The sequence below is a fragment of the Talpa europaea genome, assembly GCF_964194135.1.
Source record: "Talpa europaea genome assembly, chromosome: 15".
Lineage (NCBI taxonomy): Eukaryota > Metazoa > Chordata > Mammalia > Eulipotyphla > Talpidae > Talpa > Talpa europaea.
In genome coordinates, this window is record NC_140083.1 from 76,952,427 (window position 1) to 76,970,116 (window position 17,690).

Consider the following 17,690-nt stretch of genomic DNA (forward strand, 5'->3'; position numbering starts at 1 on the left):
GGCCCGGCCCGCGCCGCGCCGAGGACGAGCAGGTGACGGCCGCCCCCTCCCCTCCCCCCCGCCCGCCAGGGGGTCGCCGCAGGCCCCCCGGCAGCTCTCGGCCCCGGGCCCCGGAGGGCGAGGCCGCGCGGCTCACTCCGCCCGGGCGCGCGCACTGCTGGGGAAGTTTTCCCGGGGTCTCCTGTCCCCGCGTTTGCACCCCGACCCTCGAGCGCAGCCGGGGCGCGTCAGGGGCAGAGAGACACAGGGGCGAGACTGGGGTCTAGGGTCCTCCCCGCCCCAACACCCTTTCCACCCCCGGGCGCACAGAGGGCGTTCGGGCCGCACCCCCGGGCGCCCCAGCCCGCAGCGTCCTGACGCTCTGGCCGGCGGCGGCACCTAGTGGCCCCGGGTCCGTCTCCCCGAGGGTCACGCCGAGGCCGGGGCGGGGCGCAGACCGCCCCCCCGCCCGCCCCATCCGACCGCCTGCGGACACGCCCCGCCAGCCGGAGCTCCCGGGGCGCCCACCTCCGCCAGCCACCTTCCTCACCTCCGCGGGGCTGCCCACCCCCTTTCCAGTCACGGGCTTCCTGGGGGAAGGGGGGGACGCGTCCTCCGAAACGGCCGCACCCGCCCCGAGCGCCCCTCGGACCCTCCCGGGAGCAGCGGCTGCGAGGGGCGCTTCGGGAGCCCCGCGTTGCGGGAAGCGCCGCCGCGCCCCAGCGGCCGGGGCAGGCCGGGCGGGGCCAGGCCCTGGCCCTTCGCTCCCCCAGGGGCGCGGGGGGAGCTCGGGGCAGCAGGGGCGTGGCTGGAAGGGGGAGGCGCCGCCCCTCCCGCCCCCTCGAGGTCCCCAGTGGGGGAGGAGCCCGCGGCGGGGGGACTGGCCCTTTAAGGAGGCGGACCTGGCTGGGTGTGCCCCGTCGCCATGGTTACCCGGCGCTGGCTGCGGGCGCGGGAGGGAGGGAGGGAGACTGCCGCTTCTCCCCGACAGACGGAGGGAGCTGCGGGGACCCAGCGCCGAGCGGAGCCCGGTCGGGAGCCGACCCGCAGCCGCGGCGCGCGCGGAGGTGCGGAGCGCGCAGCGGGCGCGGAGCCCGGAGCCCGGAGCCCGGGACTCGTGGGCAGCGGGGGCGCGAGGGGCGCGAGCCATGCCCCCCGCCCCGACGGCGCGGACACCCCCTCGGGCGCGGGCGGCCGGCGGGGCCTGCAAGCCGGGGGCGGGCTTTGCCCCCCGACGGCTGCGCTAGGGGGCGCGGGGCGCGGCGGGGGGTGGCCTCATCGGGCGCCCTCCCCCGGCGCGGAGCCCCGGCGCCCCGGAGGGATGGGGCGGGCTGCCACAGCCGCCTAAAATGCCGGCCATGCGGGGACTCCTGGCGCCGCAGAACACCTTCCTGGACACCATCGCCACGCGCTTCGACGGCACGCGTGAGTCCGACCCTCTCCCCACTCGCTCGCTGGGAGCGCTCCTCCGCCGGGGTCCCGCCGGTCCCGCGCCCCGAAATCTCAGCCGGTGCCCTCCTGTTCGCCCCTCACACGCTCCCCCGCGTCCCGCTTTTAGCTGGGGTCGCCATCTCCCTTCAGACGCCGCGCAGCCAGCCCCGGGTCTGGGGCCGGGAAGCCGACTGCGTGCAGCCCGCCCCAACTCTGTGGGGGGCGAGGGGGGGCGTCCCATCCCAGTCCCGCACAGGCGGTGTCGGGGGTGAGGAGGAAGCGGTGCTCAGGGGTAGCCTAGAGCGCCCAGAAAACAGATTTAGAAAGAGGCTTTTGCAAAAGGAGCTAGAGCAGGCGGAACAGTGTGCCCAAGCTCCTCGCTGCCTAAGCCCAAAACCTGAAACCCGTGGAACCTGGCCGGCTCCCAGAAGATAGATTCGGGGACTCCCACCAAGACTGAGGAAGTTTGGAGAAGGCGAACAGAGCTTATGGATCGCAGGTTCCCCGGGTCTGAAGACAGACCGAGCAGTGAGAGGCCCTCCGGCCTCCCTCCTCACATCACCCGGGGGGGCTTCCCAAATCTCTGCCCAGGGGGCTCCGCGGTAGGAGGACACTGATAGAGGGTGGGGGACCATCCCTGAGCACCGCCCCCACCGCTCCCCAACACACACAAAGGCTTCTCCATCTGCTTTGCCCAGTGCTTGGCTCCTGCAGCCTGCTGATTCAGTGCCCCCCCTCCACTCCCCAGTACATTTCTGGCTCCAGACTCTGGTGCTCAGCTACCATTCTTACACCCCCATTCTTGATCACATTCAGTAATTCCTAAGCTGGCTCCGGTGGCTGGAGCTTAAATTGAGAATACAGAATGGGTGGTAGCCTGGACTGCCTCTCAGTCCAGGTGAATCCGAGCGGGAGGAGCCAGGCTACCTGGGTACCTGGCCGGTGAGTGAGCAGAGACAGAGATGGGGCTGAGAGCCCCAGGAGCTGGTCTTGCTGTCCTCCTTTTGGGCATCCCCAAACCCATCTCCTGCCCCAAGCTGCTCCTGATAGACTCCAGAGGGCACAGCTCTCACACAGAGCTGCCTGTACCAACTTCAGTGCTCACACATGCTGATTCTTGGATGCCAGGCACACACTCACTGCGAGGAGTGGGCCCTGGCCGGGCGCTGGCATGCAGGTAATGCCTGTTTTTAAACAACTGCTTCCTCCCACTCCCAACACGTGCACTTAGGATTCCTGGGAATTGTAACACCCACCCTTTGGTTGCAGGCACTTGGGGAAAGAGGGGTAAGATGCTATGCCCCTCACCCCCCACTCCACCTCTGAGGGGTGCTCTCTTGCAGACAGTAACTTCGTGCTGGGCAACGCCCAGGTGACGGGGCTCTTCCCCGTGGTCTACTGCTCTGATGGCTTCTGCGACCTCACGGGTTTCTCCCGGGCCGAGGTCATGCAGCGGGGCTGTGCCTGTTCCTTCCTCTACGGGCCAGACACCAGCGAGCTCGTCCGCCAGCAGATCCGAAAGGCCCTTGACGAGCACAAGGAATTCAAGGCTGAACTGATCTTGTACAGGAAGAGCGGTGAGGGGCCACCTGGTCGCCCCCTCCACCTTTGTAGTCTCACGCAGCCCGGCACCTCCCCTGCCCCCGGCCTTCCTTTCCATTCCCGTCTTCACCTCCGATCGCATCCCGTTTTCCCAAATACCCATCTCCTCTCTTCCAGCCTCAGCCTCCACTCAATTTCTGCTTTTGGCTGACGCCAGCAGGAAAATGTCCCTGTCTCAGCAGAGGATCTCTGAGCACACGTGTCTGACGATCCCCTCTGCTGTCCCTTGCCTGGCCCTGCCCTGTTCTGGCAAGCCCTACCCTAAGTGGACTGGGCCTTGGTCACTCCCATACCAGGAAAGGCCTGGTCCCCTGGGGGAGTGGAGAATGGGGGCTGGGCTGAGTCTGTCTTTGTGCCCAGGGCTCCCATTCTGGTGTCTCCTGGATGTGATACCCATAAAGAATGAGAAAGGCGAGGTGGCCCTCTTCCTGGTCTCCCACAAGGACATCAGTGACACCAAGACCCGAGGGGGCCCTGACAACTGGAAAGAGACAGGTGGGTGCCCCTGGGGCTGCTGATTTAGCTGCTGGGCCTGGGGTGTGGTGGGCTCTTCCAGGTGGGCACTCAGGTGCCCCTACACCTCTCATCCTCACTAACTCCCTCTGGGACTGTTTGAGGCCTGTGCTGCTCTAACCTCCACATGCCTAGGGGTGGACTTCTTCTTTACAAACAGACCAGTTGGGACAAAGTTGGAGTTTCTAATTCAACTTTACTAAGAAGCTGAAAGCAAACAACCTTTACTGGTGTCCATGAAATACCATTTCTGGGTACAGACCTGCTTGGTCCCCTTTCCTCATCATAAACCACTGCTCAAAGCCTTCTTTATTTAAACATTTGTAAACTTAGTTTTACTTTATTTTATTTTATTTAAGATTTATTTTATTTATACAAGAACTGGGGTACAGGTCAGAGGCGCCGGAGGGTGAGAGGATTCACCAGAGACAGAGTGGGGAGCAGAACAGGCAGACTGACGAAATACACTGCTGAGGGGAGCAGCGGGCGAGTCAGGAGAGGTCCAACGGCTCCTTCTTGCTCTACTCTCTCCCCACTTGGAACTACCTTCCTGATCTCCTCCCAGGCCTTTGCCTAGGGAAAGCCTCTTCCGCCTTGCCTTCATCCAAACCCCTTCTCCTGGAAGCTGGCACTGGGAACAGTGTCTGTGAGCACTCATAAGATTGTTCATTTCTGGGCTTGGTAAATGATCCTAGAAAGTAGGAACCCTGGAACCCCAACTCTAAAAAGATAAGCTAGTCAATGAGCCAGACCAGTCCAAGAGCCAGCCACTGGTATCTGACAACCGAGACTCTGGACTGGGGTATGTGGGTGCCCCCCACCCCCTGCTTGTACTCATGGCTCCTGTTTTGCAGGTGGTGGCCGGCGCCGATATGGCCGGGCAGGATCCAAAGGTTTCAATGCCAACCGGCGGCGCAGCCGGGCTGTGCTCTACCACTTGTCTGGGCACCTGCAGAAGCAGCCCAAGGGCAAGCACAAGCTCAATAAGGTGGATTGCTCGCTAGGGTGTGTGTCGGAGGGATGGGCAGGGGATGGGCAAGCGGGAGAGACAGAAGAACTGAGCCCATCACAGATAGAATGTCCACAGGGTCAGGGGGCCCCTCCCCAGTGCTTTGGGGGTTTTGGCCGGGCAAAGGAATGTCACCTGCCTGATGCATCAGAGGTGTAATGTTGGTGCTCGAGTCACATGGGCCTTGGCTCAATCCACTTTCCTCCCCTAACGGCTACATCACTTGACCTTAGCGATCTTCAATTTCTGATTCGTAGCACGGGGGCTCTCGTGCCCACATCAGGGATGGCTTTGAGAATGCAGGGACGAGAGACGAGTGGTTGCTTGTCCCAGACCCTATCCAAACTCAGCCAGTGTCTTTTCCCTTTCCTCCCTGCCCTGCCTCACTTAGGGGGTGTTTGGAGAGAAACCAAACTTGCCTGAGTACAAAGTGGCGGCCATTCGGAAGTCACCCTTCATCCTCCTGCACTGTGGGGCCCTGAGGGCCACCTGGGACGGCTTCATCCTGCTAGCCACCCTGTACGTGGCTGTCACCGTACCCTACAGCGTGTGTGTAAGCACAGCCCGGGAGCCCAGCGCCGCCCGTGGCCCCCCCAGCGTCTGCGACCTGGCTGTGGAGGTCCTCTTCATTCTTGGTACGTGGGCTCTCTGCCTCCCACCCTGCCCCGCCTTGGGTGCCCCGCTAGCTTGGGTGGGCATAGTCTTCATGGCTCCAGACCCCACATATATCTCCCTTGCCCTCCTGTGTGTGTGACCGGTGGCCTCTGAAATCGGATCTGGCTTCCAAACTTGTCTCCGCCACGAATGGCTTATTCGGCCCTGAGCCATTGGTGGCTTCTCCAAGCCTCAGCTGCTCCCAACTTCAAACAGGCCCAGCAAGGCCCACTTCTCAGGGCTACTGTGAGCATTAAGACGAGGCATGCACAGGCCCGGGCCAGTGTCAGATACCGAGCAGGTGCCCAGAGATGGCGGCTCCTCCCCGCCCCACGCTGACTCCCGCCTGCGCTCTCCACAGACATTGTCCTGAATTTCCGCACCACATTCGTGTCCAAGTCAGGCCAGGTGGTGTTTGCCCCAAAGTCCATTTGCCTCCACTACGTCACCACCTGGTTCCTGCTGGATGTCATCGCGGCGCTGCCCTTCGACCTACTGCACGCCTTCAAAGTCAATGTGGTCAGTGTGGCCGGGCTCGGCGGGCTCTGGGGCAGGACGGATGGCACCGGCCGAGGGTGACCGCCCTCCCTCCCCTCCTCGCCTTAGTACTTTGGGGCCCACCTGCTGAAGACAGTGCGGCTGCTGCGCCTGCTGCGCCTGCTCCCGCGGCTGGACCGCTACTCACAGTACAGCGCGGTGGTGCTGACCCTGCTCATGGCTGTGTTCGCCCTGCTTGCCCACTGGGTGGCCTGCGTCTGGTTCTACATTGGCCAGAGGGAGATCGAGAGCAGCGCGTCTGAGCTTCCTGAGATCGGTACTGGGGGGGTCCTGGGGGATCGGTACTGGGGGGGGGGCTATTCAGGCGTGAGGACACCTCAGGGTGTCCTCAGGGTGTTTGTGAGCTGATGCCACGTGTCAGAGAGGCGTGCAAATCTGCACGTGTGTGCTGGAATGTGTGGCAGGGGGACACATGGGCACAACTAGTTGAGTATTTGTGACGAGAAGGTGGGGGCCTGTGTGTGTGCAGGATGCATGTGGCCTGCTCTCCAGCTGCCAGGCACTGGGGAGAAATCCTGCAGGTTGCCTGAGGGAGACTTGTTCACTCCTCGTGGCTAAACTTTTATCACATTTTGTGACCCCCTGCCCCACTGGGAACCCCTTCCCTCTCAGGAGAAGGCCACCTTCAGGGTCCTCTGGTTCCTGGCACTTTGCTGCCACCTTCTCAGATTTGTCCCTCACCACCTTGGCTCCTAAGGCGCTTTCCTCTCTCTCATCGCCTCCAAGCTGCATCTCTTCAGTGGCTTCTTAGCCTAAAACACAGCTTTTTTCCATGTCCCACCAGTGTCTTCACTCTCCTTCATTTCACCTCCACTTTCCTAGCTCCTCCCTCTGTTTACCTCCCACTCACGTCTTAACTCTTGCCAGGAGGGCTTCCACCCCCATCTCTCAACAAAGACTGTCACCCACAAGGTCACCGTGCCCTTCTGGGGCCAACCTGCCATCGCCCTTGAAGTCCCTGTCCCACCTGACCCCCCAACCACACTCCCTCTACCCTGTGTGATGCCCCCCCCCCAGCCCCGGCCTTCTCCAACCCCAACCCCAGCCGCAGGCCCTCCCCATGCCAGACTTTCCTCAGGTCTCTCCCCCCCACCACCTCACTCTTCCTGGTGATTCCACTGGGGCCACTAATGTGAGCACCTCAACTTCCATCCTTTTTCCCTCTGACTCCAGTCACTTTGTTCCAGACATTTCTAAAATGAGTGTTTGTTCCTCCCATGCCCTCCAGCTCTGTCGGCTTCCTGGTAACTAGCTCTGAGCGCTGTTTCCAGTCTGTGGGCAGGAGACCAGCTGCTCAGATGGCCCCCCCATGACGGCCTTGCTCTTTGGTGGGGTCACCAGGCATCCGGTTGTCTTAGAAACCTGCTCTGATCAGGGACGAGGCGGCTCCTGTAAGTCTCTCCTCACCACGCCCGTGGAGACCAGCCTGTGACCCAGGGGCCCATGGCGTACTCCCCAAGTGCGCTAGTTGCTGAGCACACGGAAGCAGGATGCTCTGGGCATTGCGAGCTCCTTGGCTCCTGCCCTCCTCAGAGGGAGGCTGTGGTGGAGGCTCCCCTGCAAGCACGAGGTCAGGGGGCAGGAGACAGATAATGGTGATGCAAAACTGTGACCCCACAATAGAGTGAGACCCCGAATCCTCAGGCCAACTTCCCTCCCCCTTGCAACAGGACCCACACTCTTAGTTTTGCATCCACATGGCTCCTCTGTTCTGACCACCTCATGGGGGCTGCTGGGCAGAAATGAACAGCCTTGGCTCCCAGGGAGACTCAGGCCGCATCATGGAGAGAGAGCAAGTGTGGGAGGCTGACGGACTATTCTTGAAAACCAAGCTCTAGAGTGGTTTTTTTCTATTTGGAGCTGGTACTAGTTCACATTGGGAGGAATTTCCAAGTCCTTCACATCATCATCTCCCCTTTTTTCCTCCAAAGAAACTACCCCTCCCCAACTATATAGGTTGGAGCCGCACCCAGCCCTCCCCAGGCCCAGTCCTGGAAGGGGTGTCCTTGTGGAGGGACAGTGCCCTCCTGCAGGCCCAGCTCTGCCTCATGGGTGGCACCTTCCCACAGTCTCCTTGCCTCAGTTTCCCTGTTCCACTGCCCATGGTGTGAACACAGGGTTCTTGGCCCAGATTTCCTTTGCGCCAGTGGAGAGAGTCTGGATTTTCAAAAGATTGTGCTAAATACAGAGGGAGATAATGCGTGGCATTTCTCAGGGAGCCACCAGCCTCCAGAACAGCCTCTGTAGTCTCCCTCCCTCCAGAGGCCCCAGCTCCAGGTGCCCACGTCCGAGACGGCCACGCCCCCACCATGCTCCTGCCTCTCACCCCCTTGTCTCTCTCCCAGATGTGCACAGGCCTTTTCTGTGTGAGTGGCCATGGTTGTGCCACCGGGAATGTACTCAAACATGTGTGTCCTTTGCCTGTCCACTGCGTGGAGCATAAATGTGGCATGTTTGCACACATCCACATGTGTATACTTGAGAGCGTGTGCATGAGGCTCGGTGGGTCGTATGCTTGTGAGTAGGGGTGAAACTGAATGGGGAGCAGCTTTCTGGAACAATGACCTCAGAGAAAGAGCAAGAGGATCCAGTGGACAGAGTGGAGGAGGCGGCCTACCCCACCGGCCCTGGGAATGAGGCCGTGGCTGGCGCGGTGGGCCCAGCGATTCCTCTGCCCTCTCCAGCTGGGCCTGGTGCCGGGATTAGTGCCAGCCGTGGAGAAGAGGGTGCGATACTCCTTCCTCCATCCTCAGCACCCAGAGATGACAGCTGGGGAGATGACAGCTTCATCTCCGTGTGCTTGTCTTGCTGCGGGTTGAGGGGGTGGAGAGAGGTGTGTTGGGCTGGAAGAGGAAGAAAGTGGCGGGAAGCCACAGGGGGTAGATCTGCATCTCATGTCACCTCCCCCATGGGTGCCAGGGGGCACACCTACCTGAAGAGCCGCAGTGCTGTCCCATGACCTGAGGCCTGCCCCGCCCGCTCCCCAGGCTGGCTGCAGGAGTTGGCCCGCCGCCTGGAGACGCCCTACTACTTGGTGGGCCAGAGCGCAGCTGCCGGGAACAGCTCTGGCCAGAGTGACAACTGCAGCAGCAGCAGCAATGAGGCCAACGGGACAGGGCTGGAGCTCCTGGGAGGCCCCTCACTGCGCAGCGCCTACATCACCTCCCTCTACTTCGCGCTCAGCAGCCTCACCAGCGTGGGCTTTGGCAACGTGTCCGCCAACACGGACACCGAGAAGATCTTCTCCATCTGCACCATGCTCATCGGCGGTGAGGCCTGCCGCTGTCCCTGGCTCGGGGCCTACTCCCAGACTTCTGGCCTCAGGCGGCCCTCCCTTCCTAACTTCCCCGGGGTCCCAAGGTTCTTCCCAGAGGCTCTGCTTTTGGGGGCCTAAGGAACACGGAGGGGCTGGGAGACTGCACTCGGCTGCAGGGCCCGTGCCCCCCCACCCTGCAGGCCCTGTGCACCTTACCTGGGTGGGGGTCGGGGGGAGACAGGGACAGGGGTGTCTGGCATCATGTCAGGTCAGGCCAGGCAGGCCTGGAGGTGACCCTCTTGCCACCCCCCCAGCCCTGATGCACGCAGTGGTGTTTGGGAACGTGACGGCCATCATCCAGCGCATGTACGCCCGCCGCTTTCTGTACCACAGCCGCACCCGCGACCTGCGGGACTACATCCGAATCCACCGCATCCCCAAGCCCCTAAAGCAGCGCATGCTCGAGTACTTCCAGGCTACCTGGGCTGTGAACAACGGCATAGACACCACTGAGGTGCGCGGCCTCCCGGGCAGCCTTCATTCCTGCAAGGCGTGCGCGCTTGGCCTGAAGTTCTCCTGAGTGGCCTGGGGGGCCAGGCGAGCAGGATCTGCCTCCTTGTTTCCTTCCACTCTGTCCTGGAGGGACAGCAGAAGAGACTTGGAGTCCCTCTGCTCACGGCAGCCAAGCCTGTGGCCAGGAGGGGGAATGTTAGCTTTCTTGTGATGGGAGTGGGGGTGGAGAGATGGGGGCTTGTGGGGTCGGGGGGGCAAAGTGGTTGAGATGGAGGCAGGGACAACCTCGATGCTGTGCCCTGAGTGGTTGATGGTGTGCAAGGGGCCTCAAGTTCCTCCTACACCCCCCACCAAGGCCCCCTTGGGGTAGAAAAGGTCTGGTTGGAGGCTGCCTTCCCTTCTGCCACCCCAACCCCTCTCACCTGCTCCCCCACCTGCAGCTGCTTCAGAGCCTCCCTGATGAGCTGCGAGCGGACATCGCCATGCACCTGCACAAAGAGGTGCTGCAGCTGCCCCTGTTTGAGGCGGCCAGCCGGGGCTGCCTGCGGGCACTGTCCCTGGCTCTGCGGCCCGCCTTCTGCACGCCCGGCGAGTACCTCATCCACCAAGGCGACGCCCTCCAGGCCCTCTACTTCGTCTGCTCCGGCTCCATGGAGGTGCTCAAGGGCGGCACCGTGCTTGCCATCCTAGGTTTGTGAGGGCAGGGGATGCCCCCATGGGCTTGTAGAGGGGTAGAACCCTGGGGCCCCCCAATCTGGACCAGTCCTGGAGAGGGAACTCGGGCAGGCCCACCTGGGGAGAAACAGCCAGAATGGAGCCGTCAAGCCCTGGGTAGAGCTTGAGAGGTGACCCAGTGGCCACAAGGTGGCAACACAGGGGGTGGACATGATCTTACGGGGGTGGGGGGTGGGGGGGGGTGGGGACAGGCAGTCTTTAGTTCATGAGGAGACTGTGGGGAACAAAATTTCTTGTCAAGAAGGAAAATTAAATGCTGCAAATGGAAGTGCTGGAGGGAGCAAGCAGGCCCGCATGGAAAAGGGGGCAGTGAAAACTGTCGGGTGCTTGCTTTCTGGCCCTGCCGGGGGAAGGGGGCGTGGAGAGAGGTGAGAGGCTAGTCAGATGACAGAGCAGGCCAGCCCCAGATGGAGGAGAGCAGAGCCCCCCCTGCGTACCTACCTCCCTGCCCATGAGAGAAAGGTGAGGAGGAAGCGTCGGCCCCCTGGACAATGAAGCGGTTGCCGGAGGGCGGACCTCGGGGTCTGAGCGCCGCGCCCTGTGCCCAGCCCCGCACAGGCTTCATCTCAGGGGAACCTCAGAGTCCAGGGCGGTAATGGTTGGTTCAGAAGGAGACAGAGCTTCCCAGGGGGTCATCACAGGGTGCCTTGGCCTGGGGACCTCCTCTGCCCAGCGTGCTCCTCACTGCTCCAGGCCTCCAGGCGCTCTGCCCCGGGGAGGCGCGAGCTCAAAGGGCTTGATTTCAGGACGGGTGAGCAGCCACCTGAGGCTTTAGGAAGGCAGGCCTGAGTGCTGGGGAAATGCGGGGTGCCTGCTCTGGGGCTGTGTGAGGCACTCAGCAGTGACACCCCGGGGCCGGGGACACTTTGAGCTGCTTGGTTGGTGAGCAGAGGGACTCGGCACTGTCATGGGGGGGTGCTCAGACCACAGCAGGGTCCTCAGGGAGTCAAGCGCTTGCGGACTCACTGTGGGCACAGCTCATGCCCTGAGAAGCTGAGGTTTGTCCCTAGCCCAGAGTGCCCGGAAGACCAGATGCCAGGGAGCTTACGGAGTGCCCATCCTTCCTCCTTTGGAGAGGATGATCTTCCCTCAGGAAACAGGAGAAAAGAAACACAGTGGGGGGCTGGGAGCTGCAGGGTGAGAGGCTCTTACGCACTTCTCTGCTGTTCTTCTCTGCTGTTCGTGAGCTTGGCGTCTGGGCCTTCTGCCAGAACTCTGGAGAGTGTGCTAGTGACCCTGGAGAAACTGTGGCCACCTGGAGAGGAGATTTGGAAGGATTTCACAGCAGCACACTGGTCAGTCCAAAGCGGGATGGCCGAGTGCATCATTAGGCAGATGGCTCTCCGCTCAGAGCCGAGGAAGCCGTGTGGCTGGGAGCTGGCGTGGGTCCCGAGAGAGAGTATCTCCTTACCGATGCCAGGCACCAAGGCTCAGAATAGCCACATTCAGTTTTAAGACGGAGCCTCGGGGCTGGCCACCCGGGGAGGTGTGCTAACTTTGATCCATCCTGTCCCTGCCCACTTGTTCCAGATGAACCATTTCCTCCGTTGACATGATGGCTCTGGACGCCCCGAGGGATGCTGGTTCCCAGCCCTCGGGATGACCTGGTTTTCTCCTTTGTCTTCCTGCACCCCCACCTGCCTCCTTGCTTGAATACCCTGATGTCCCCTGCGGCCCCTGATAGCTGTGCATCACAGTGCCAGTTCTGGCGCCTTCCCCTGTGCGTGAACTGATGACCAAGCATGTGCAGTCAGTTGTGAGGGAGGAAGGAGGCAAGATGAAGAGAGGTGCACTGGGTGGCAGGGCCAGGAGGACCTTATGGGGTTCGAGGAGCTGAGCAGGAGGCTCTGGCTGAGATGTAAGCCTGTTGGGGGTCTCGGGCCCTGAGTCCAGTGGCACGAACTTTCCTTGGTTGTGTCGTGTTTCACTTTTTTTTTTTTTTTTAAAGATTTATTTATCTATGCATACAAGAACTGGGGTACAGGCCAGAGGTGTGTGTGTGGGGCCTCTAAGTTCCGTGGGAGCCTCTGGCAGCAGGAGGCAGCCCGGGTGGGGGGGCGGCTGCCCGTCTTCTTCCTTCAGGATAAGGAAACGCTTTCCAACCATGTGGACTGTCCTGCTGTGGCTTGAGTGGCCCTGGGAGGGCAGTGGGTGCTCTGCCCAAACCGGAAGGTGTACCTCCCTGTTGGGGAAGACCTGTGGGTAACTTCCTGGGAGGCAGGGAAGGAAGGTGGGTCCTGTTGGTGCTTGATCTACACTGACTCGTTGCTCCTCGCCGCGTCCCTGAGGGGAGACACCTATTTCGTCGCTTCTACGATACACATTTTCTTCCCCACAGTGTAATATCTCTAGATTGGGGTGTGCACTGTAATTTTATAATTGCTGCGTGGCTGCTCTCTATCACTGACGCCTGCTGGTGAGCAGACTCGTTCAAACATGGCCCTATTGTATGGAGGAAGCCCTGGGGGTCAGGGGCGAAGGACACTGTGTCACATGAGCCGATGCCCTGCGGGCTCCTGTCTTGGCCCCTGAACAAATCACCTGTGGGGCCTGTGGGGTGTCCAGGAAACCCTCTGATTCTGTAGGTAAGGATAGCACCTGGGAGCCACACCCGGGAGCCCGGTTAACTTCACCTCCGCAGAGGATTCTGACCCGCAGGAAGCCTGGGAACCCTGGGAACCCTGGGAACCCTCTCCTTGGGCTGCTCAGTCTTCTCAGAGCTTAAATTCAAATGTTTCAATGTGGTAGCTTGGATTTCAAGCGTTCTTGTCAGCTTTGGTCAGAGGGCCCTTCACCCCAAGCCCATCTGGGGAGCGAGGGAGGCAGGCAGCTGGGGTCTGTAGGGCCAGGAATGACCACTGAGCAGGTTTTCTGACCCAGCAGACCGGGTAAAGGAGGAGTCAGAGTCCTAGAGCCCTCAGCGGGTTTTCAGGCTTTTACTGGGGTTCACCAGGCATATGGCAGGCAGGGGTGCTGGGGGGCCGGGAGGCTGGCAGGCCTCCCAGCCCCCAGCAAATCCTCACTCTGTCTGGGCTCTCTGGTGTTCTCTCTGCTTCTCTGCAATTCCGTTCATTCTGCTGCTTCTCTCTCCGCTTCTTGGCTTCTCTTTCGGCTTCTCCTTGGCTTCTACTGGCGTCCCCGTGACGCCGCCCTTACAAGCCCAGTCTCAGCCCAGGTGAATCTCATCTAGCATGCCCACACCCTACTCCAGGTGCCGCCCTCAGGCCTGCATTCAGGGCCGCAGGGTTCCGGCATCTGTCCCGATGGCGGGAGGGCAGAAAAGCCTGATATTTTTACCTACCCTACAGGTCCCTTGGCTCTGTCCTGGCTCTAAGGCCTCACAGTGGGCACCTGGCTGGAAAGTCCCTGCTTGGCACAAGGATGCCCCCTGTACCAGTTGAAGGTAAGGGCTCTCTGACCTCCACTTCCTTTCCGCAGGGAAGGGTGACCTGATCGGCTGCGAGCTGCCCCGCCGAGAGCAGGTGGTAAAGGCTAACGCCGATGTGAAGGGGCTGACGTACTGCGTCCTGCAGTGTCTGCAGCTGGCCGGGCTGCACGAGAGCCTCGCCCTGTATCCTGAGTTTGCCCCACGCTTCAGCCGGGGCCTCCGAGGCGAGCTCAGCTACAACCTGGGTGCCGGCGGAGCCCATGCGGAGGTGAGGGTGCTGGGTACGTGCATGGAAGGGGTTGGGGGTGCAGGGAACCTGCTGGGTGGGCCGAGCTGAGTTTTGTGGAGGTTCTGTGTGAGCACATGGCCTGTGCAGAGACCCCTGCACACTGTCCCTGCCCCTTCACCCCTCCCTCGGCCCTTAGAGCCCAGCCCAACTGTCCTGGGCCACCTGTCAGGCTCACTCTGGCCCACTTAGACGTCCTGGTCCCGTCCTGGCGAAGCCTTAGGTGAGGGAGACAGGGAGCCTATAGGCAGCCGGTGAAGGGGTGGGGGGCCCGTGGGGCAGGGCCAGGCCGGGCTGGGCACCAGGTCTCTTCTCTGAATAGGGCCCTGTAGCTGCCCCTGCTTCGTCATGGTGAAAACAGGACAACTCTGGGGGCTTTTTTGAATTTTTCTGGTTTATGTCACTAATTTTAAACCAGTTTTTAGCACTTTATTCTCTTGGATAGCTCAGTGAGCCCAAGGGACCAAGCAGAGGTGGAGTGTCTACCACCCTGGGCTAGACTTTTTCTTTCTTTATTTATTTTTATTTTTTTTATTTTATTTATTTATTTTTTTAATAGAGGCATGTTTTATTTGTTTGTTTGTTTGTTTGTTTGTTTATACAAGCACTGGGTGCAGTCAGAAGCGTGGGAGGGTGAGAGAATTCACCAGAGCCAGAGCGGGGAGCAGAGCAGGCAGAAGGACCGAAGTACACTGCTGAGGGGAGCAGCGGGCAGCAGGAGAGGTCTGCGCGCCATGTGGGACCCTCCTCCGGTGGCCGGGGAGCAGCCGGGGATCGAACCGGCGCCGCAGAGGCCGCGGGCAGCTTCGCAACCCAGCGCTCAACCGCTGCGCCACCGGGGAGGCCCTCTTTTTAAAGATTTATTTATTTATTTATACATACAAGAACTGGGGTACAGGCCAGAGATACAGGGAGGGGGTGAGAGGATTCACCAGAGACAGAGCGGGGAACAAAGCAGGCAGAATGACGAAACACACTGCTGAGGGGAGCAGCAGGCGAGGCAGGAGAGGTCTGCTGCGCCATGTGCGTAGCTCCCTGGCCGGGGATCGAACTCATGCTTCAGTGGCTGCGGACAGCTTCATAGGTTGCGTCTCAACCCCTTGCGCCACCAGGGAGGCCTCCTTGGCTAGACTTTTGAGGGGCAATGAACACCTCCAAGTCTAGGTGACTTTATGTTAGCATCAGAAAATCAACCCTCCCCCACCCCTCGCCTCTGTGTCTGCGGGGTGGGAGACAGGAGGCATCCTGCTTCATGCAGACAGTTCTCCCTTCTAGGGAGATGAGGCAGGGGTGGGGGTGAGGAGGGCACGCAGAGGCTATCTGTGCTGGTTCCCTTTCCCCCACTGTCCCCAGGCAGACACCAGCTCCTTGAGTGGCGACAACACTCTCATGTCCACACTGGAAGAGAAGGAGACAGATGGGGAGCAAGGCCTTGCAGCCTCACCAGCCCCCGCTGACGAGCCCTCCAGCCCCCTGCTGTCACCTGGCTGCACCTCCTCGTCCTCAGCTGCCAAGCTGCTCTCCCCACATCCGACTGTGCCCAGGCCGCGGCTAGGTCGCAGAGGGCGGCCAGGCCGGGCAGGGGCTTCACGGGCTGAGGCTGGCCCTTCTGCTCACCCACGGAGCTTAGAGGGGCTGCGGCTGCCTCCTGTGCCATGGAATGTGCCCCCCGATTTGAGCCCCAGGTGAGCGGGCCCTGGGCTACTACACTTTGGCAGAGATGATGGTGATAGGGCTATGGCAGGCAGGAGCCCCACCCTGGCTGCCCATCCTTCCTTCCTAACCCCGCCACCTGCCTGGTTCACACCTGCCTTCAGGAAGCTTCCTCTGGCCTCCCTACCTCCCTACTGCCCCCACCCCACCGTCCCATGCATGTCATTCCCTGCCTCAGAACTCTTGCTTTGCAACTCTTGCTTTTTTTCCTGTTGCTCAAGCTTTGCTGCCCAACGAAACTGCAAGCTCTGATGCGTGTCACCTTTCTCTTGGGGCCCCGAGCCCCTCGGTCTAGCGCTGGCTTCTGCAGCCTCTGTGTGTGGACACTGGGGCATCGCGTCCCGTGAAACACCATAGTAGCTGCCTGGAGATTGACTTGTTGCCCTGGCGCCTGGGTCCACAGGGTGGTAGATGGCATTGAGGACGGCTGTGGTTCCGACCAGCCCAGGTTCTCTTTCCGCGTGGGGCAGTCTGGCCCGGAATGTAGCAGCAGCCCCTCCCCTGGACCAGGTACTGGGGCCCGGGCTTGGGGGGAGGTCAGTAGGGCAGTCCCTTTGCCCTGTGAACCTCAAGCACTCTCGGCCTCCGACAGACTGGCAGGGCACTGACTTTGTCCATCTTTCTTGTCCTCACCCACCCACACCCTTTGGGCAGGGAAGCCTAGTGGTTAAGGCCAGCACCCCGGTGCTGTCATAGCTAGGTGTGGGGTTTGGATCTCTGCTGTCAACTCTCTAGCTCTGTGACCTTGATTCTCACTGTTTCCTGCCTCTAGAATGATTGTTGCGCCTGTTAAATAAGACGTCACTAGATGCAGCAGTGTCTGGCTACTGCAGGGACAGAGGGCTGGGGCAGCAGAGCTAGAAGTGGGCCAGGGCCAGGTCCCACTGTCCTAGCAGCGGGTCAGGTGGTTAGCTCCCAGGAGTGTCCATGCTCCTGGAGGACGGTGCAAGACACAGGCACAGACAGCAGCTTCCCGAGGGGGGACGCCCAGGTGGTGTGTCCAAGCCTCCCTGACGCCCTGGGCAGAATTCAGCAACTTGGGTAAGGCTAGAAGTGGTTGTTTCCAGTGATGTCCGGCCCTGCCCGGCCAAAGTGGTCTGTGCTAACTGGGGCCGAGGCCTGGCCCCCATGCTGGCTCCTCTTGCGAGCCCCGGCTGATAACCCCATCCTACTGTCCACAGAGAATGCTCTGCTCACTGTTCCCCTTGGGCCCAGCGAATCGAAGAACACAGACACACTGGACAAGCTTCGGCAGGCGGTGGGTGAGGGGCAAGGTCTTGGAGGCGGGGCGGGGGGGGGGGGTGGGCCGGGTACTGCTGTTTCACGTTGGGCCAACTCTCCTCTGACTTCACCCTCCTCTCTCCCTGAAGGTGGTAGAGCTGTCTGAGCAGGTGCTGCAGATGCGGGAGGGGCTGCAATCACTTCGCCAGGCTGTGCAGCTGGTCCTGGCACCCCATGGGGAGGGCCCATGTCCTCGGGCATCTGGAGAGGGGCCATGCCCAGCCAGTGGCTCTGGGCTCCTGCAGCCTCTGTGTGTGGACACAGGGGCAGATTCATACTGTCTGCAGCCCCCGACTGGCTCAGTCTTGAGTGGAACCTGGCCCCACCCTCGTCCAGGGCCCTCTCCACTCATGGCACCCTGGCCCTGGGGGCCCCCAGCATCTCAGAGTTCGCCCTGGCCTCGAGCCACACCTTTCTGGACCTCCACCTCTGACTCAGAGCCCCCTGGCTCAGGAGATCTCTGTCCCAAGCCCAGCACCCCTGGCTCGCCGCCTCCTGAAGACGGGGCTAGGACCGGGCCACCGCAGCCCACGAACCAGGTCGAGGCTGCCAGCACTGGAGAGCCCCCGCCAGGGACGGGGGGCCTGGCCTTGTCCTGGGAACCCCATAGCCTGGAGATGGTGCTTATTGGCTGCCATGGCTCTGGCACGGTCCAGTGGACCCAGGAAGAAGGCACAGGGGTCTGACTGCCAGCCCCAGAACTCAGTGTTGCCAGACATGCTGCCATCTGCTGCTCTGCCCAGCCTTGGGGTGAATGGGCGGCAGCTCCCCC

The 17,690-nt window shown here is 61.4% G+C and overlaps 1 protein-coding gene across 2 annotated transcripts; it reads left to right on the forward strand.

Annotated features, from left to right (window-relative positions):
* Nucleotides 1–927: 927 nt before the first annotated feature.
* On the forward strand, nucleotides 928–17,604 carry KCNH3 (potassium voltage-gated channel subfamily H member 3; the record flags this gene model as incomplete). 2 transcript variants are annotated; one of them, XM_084256329.1, is made up of 15 exons in its annotated part: nucleotides 928–1,096; nucleotides 2,754–2,987; nucleotides 3,373–3,507; nucleotides 4,380–4,513; nucleotides 4,926–5,169; nucleotides 5,550–5,707; nucleotides 5,795–6,002; nucleotides 8,734–9,015; nucleotides 9,317–9,516; nucleotides 9,956–10,205; nucleotides 13,689–13,906; nucleotides 15,278–15,609; nucleotides 16,041–16,147; nucleotides 16,819–16,895; nucleotides 17,008–17,604. In XM_084256329.1, 14 exons carry the CDS (start codon nucleotides 2,858–2,860, stop codon nucleotides 17,602–17,604), a joined length of 3,072 nt encoding a protein of 1,023 aa, XP_084112455.1. The 2 variants fall into 2 exon arrangements, with proteins under 2 accessions (XP_084112455.1, XP_084112454.1); XM_084256328.1 differs by lacking the exon at nucleotides 928–1,096 and adding an exon at nucleotides 1,329–1,404.
* Nucleotides 17,605–17,690: the final 86 nt, after the last annotated feature.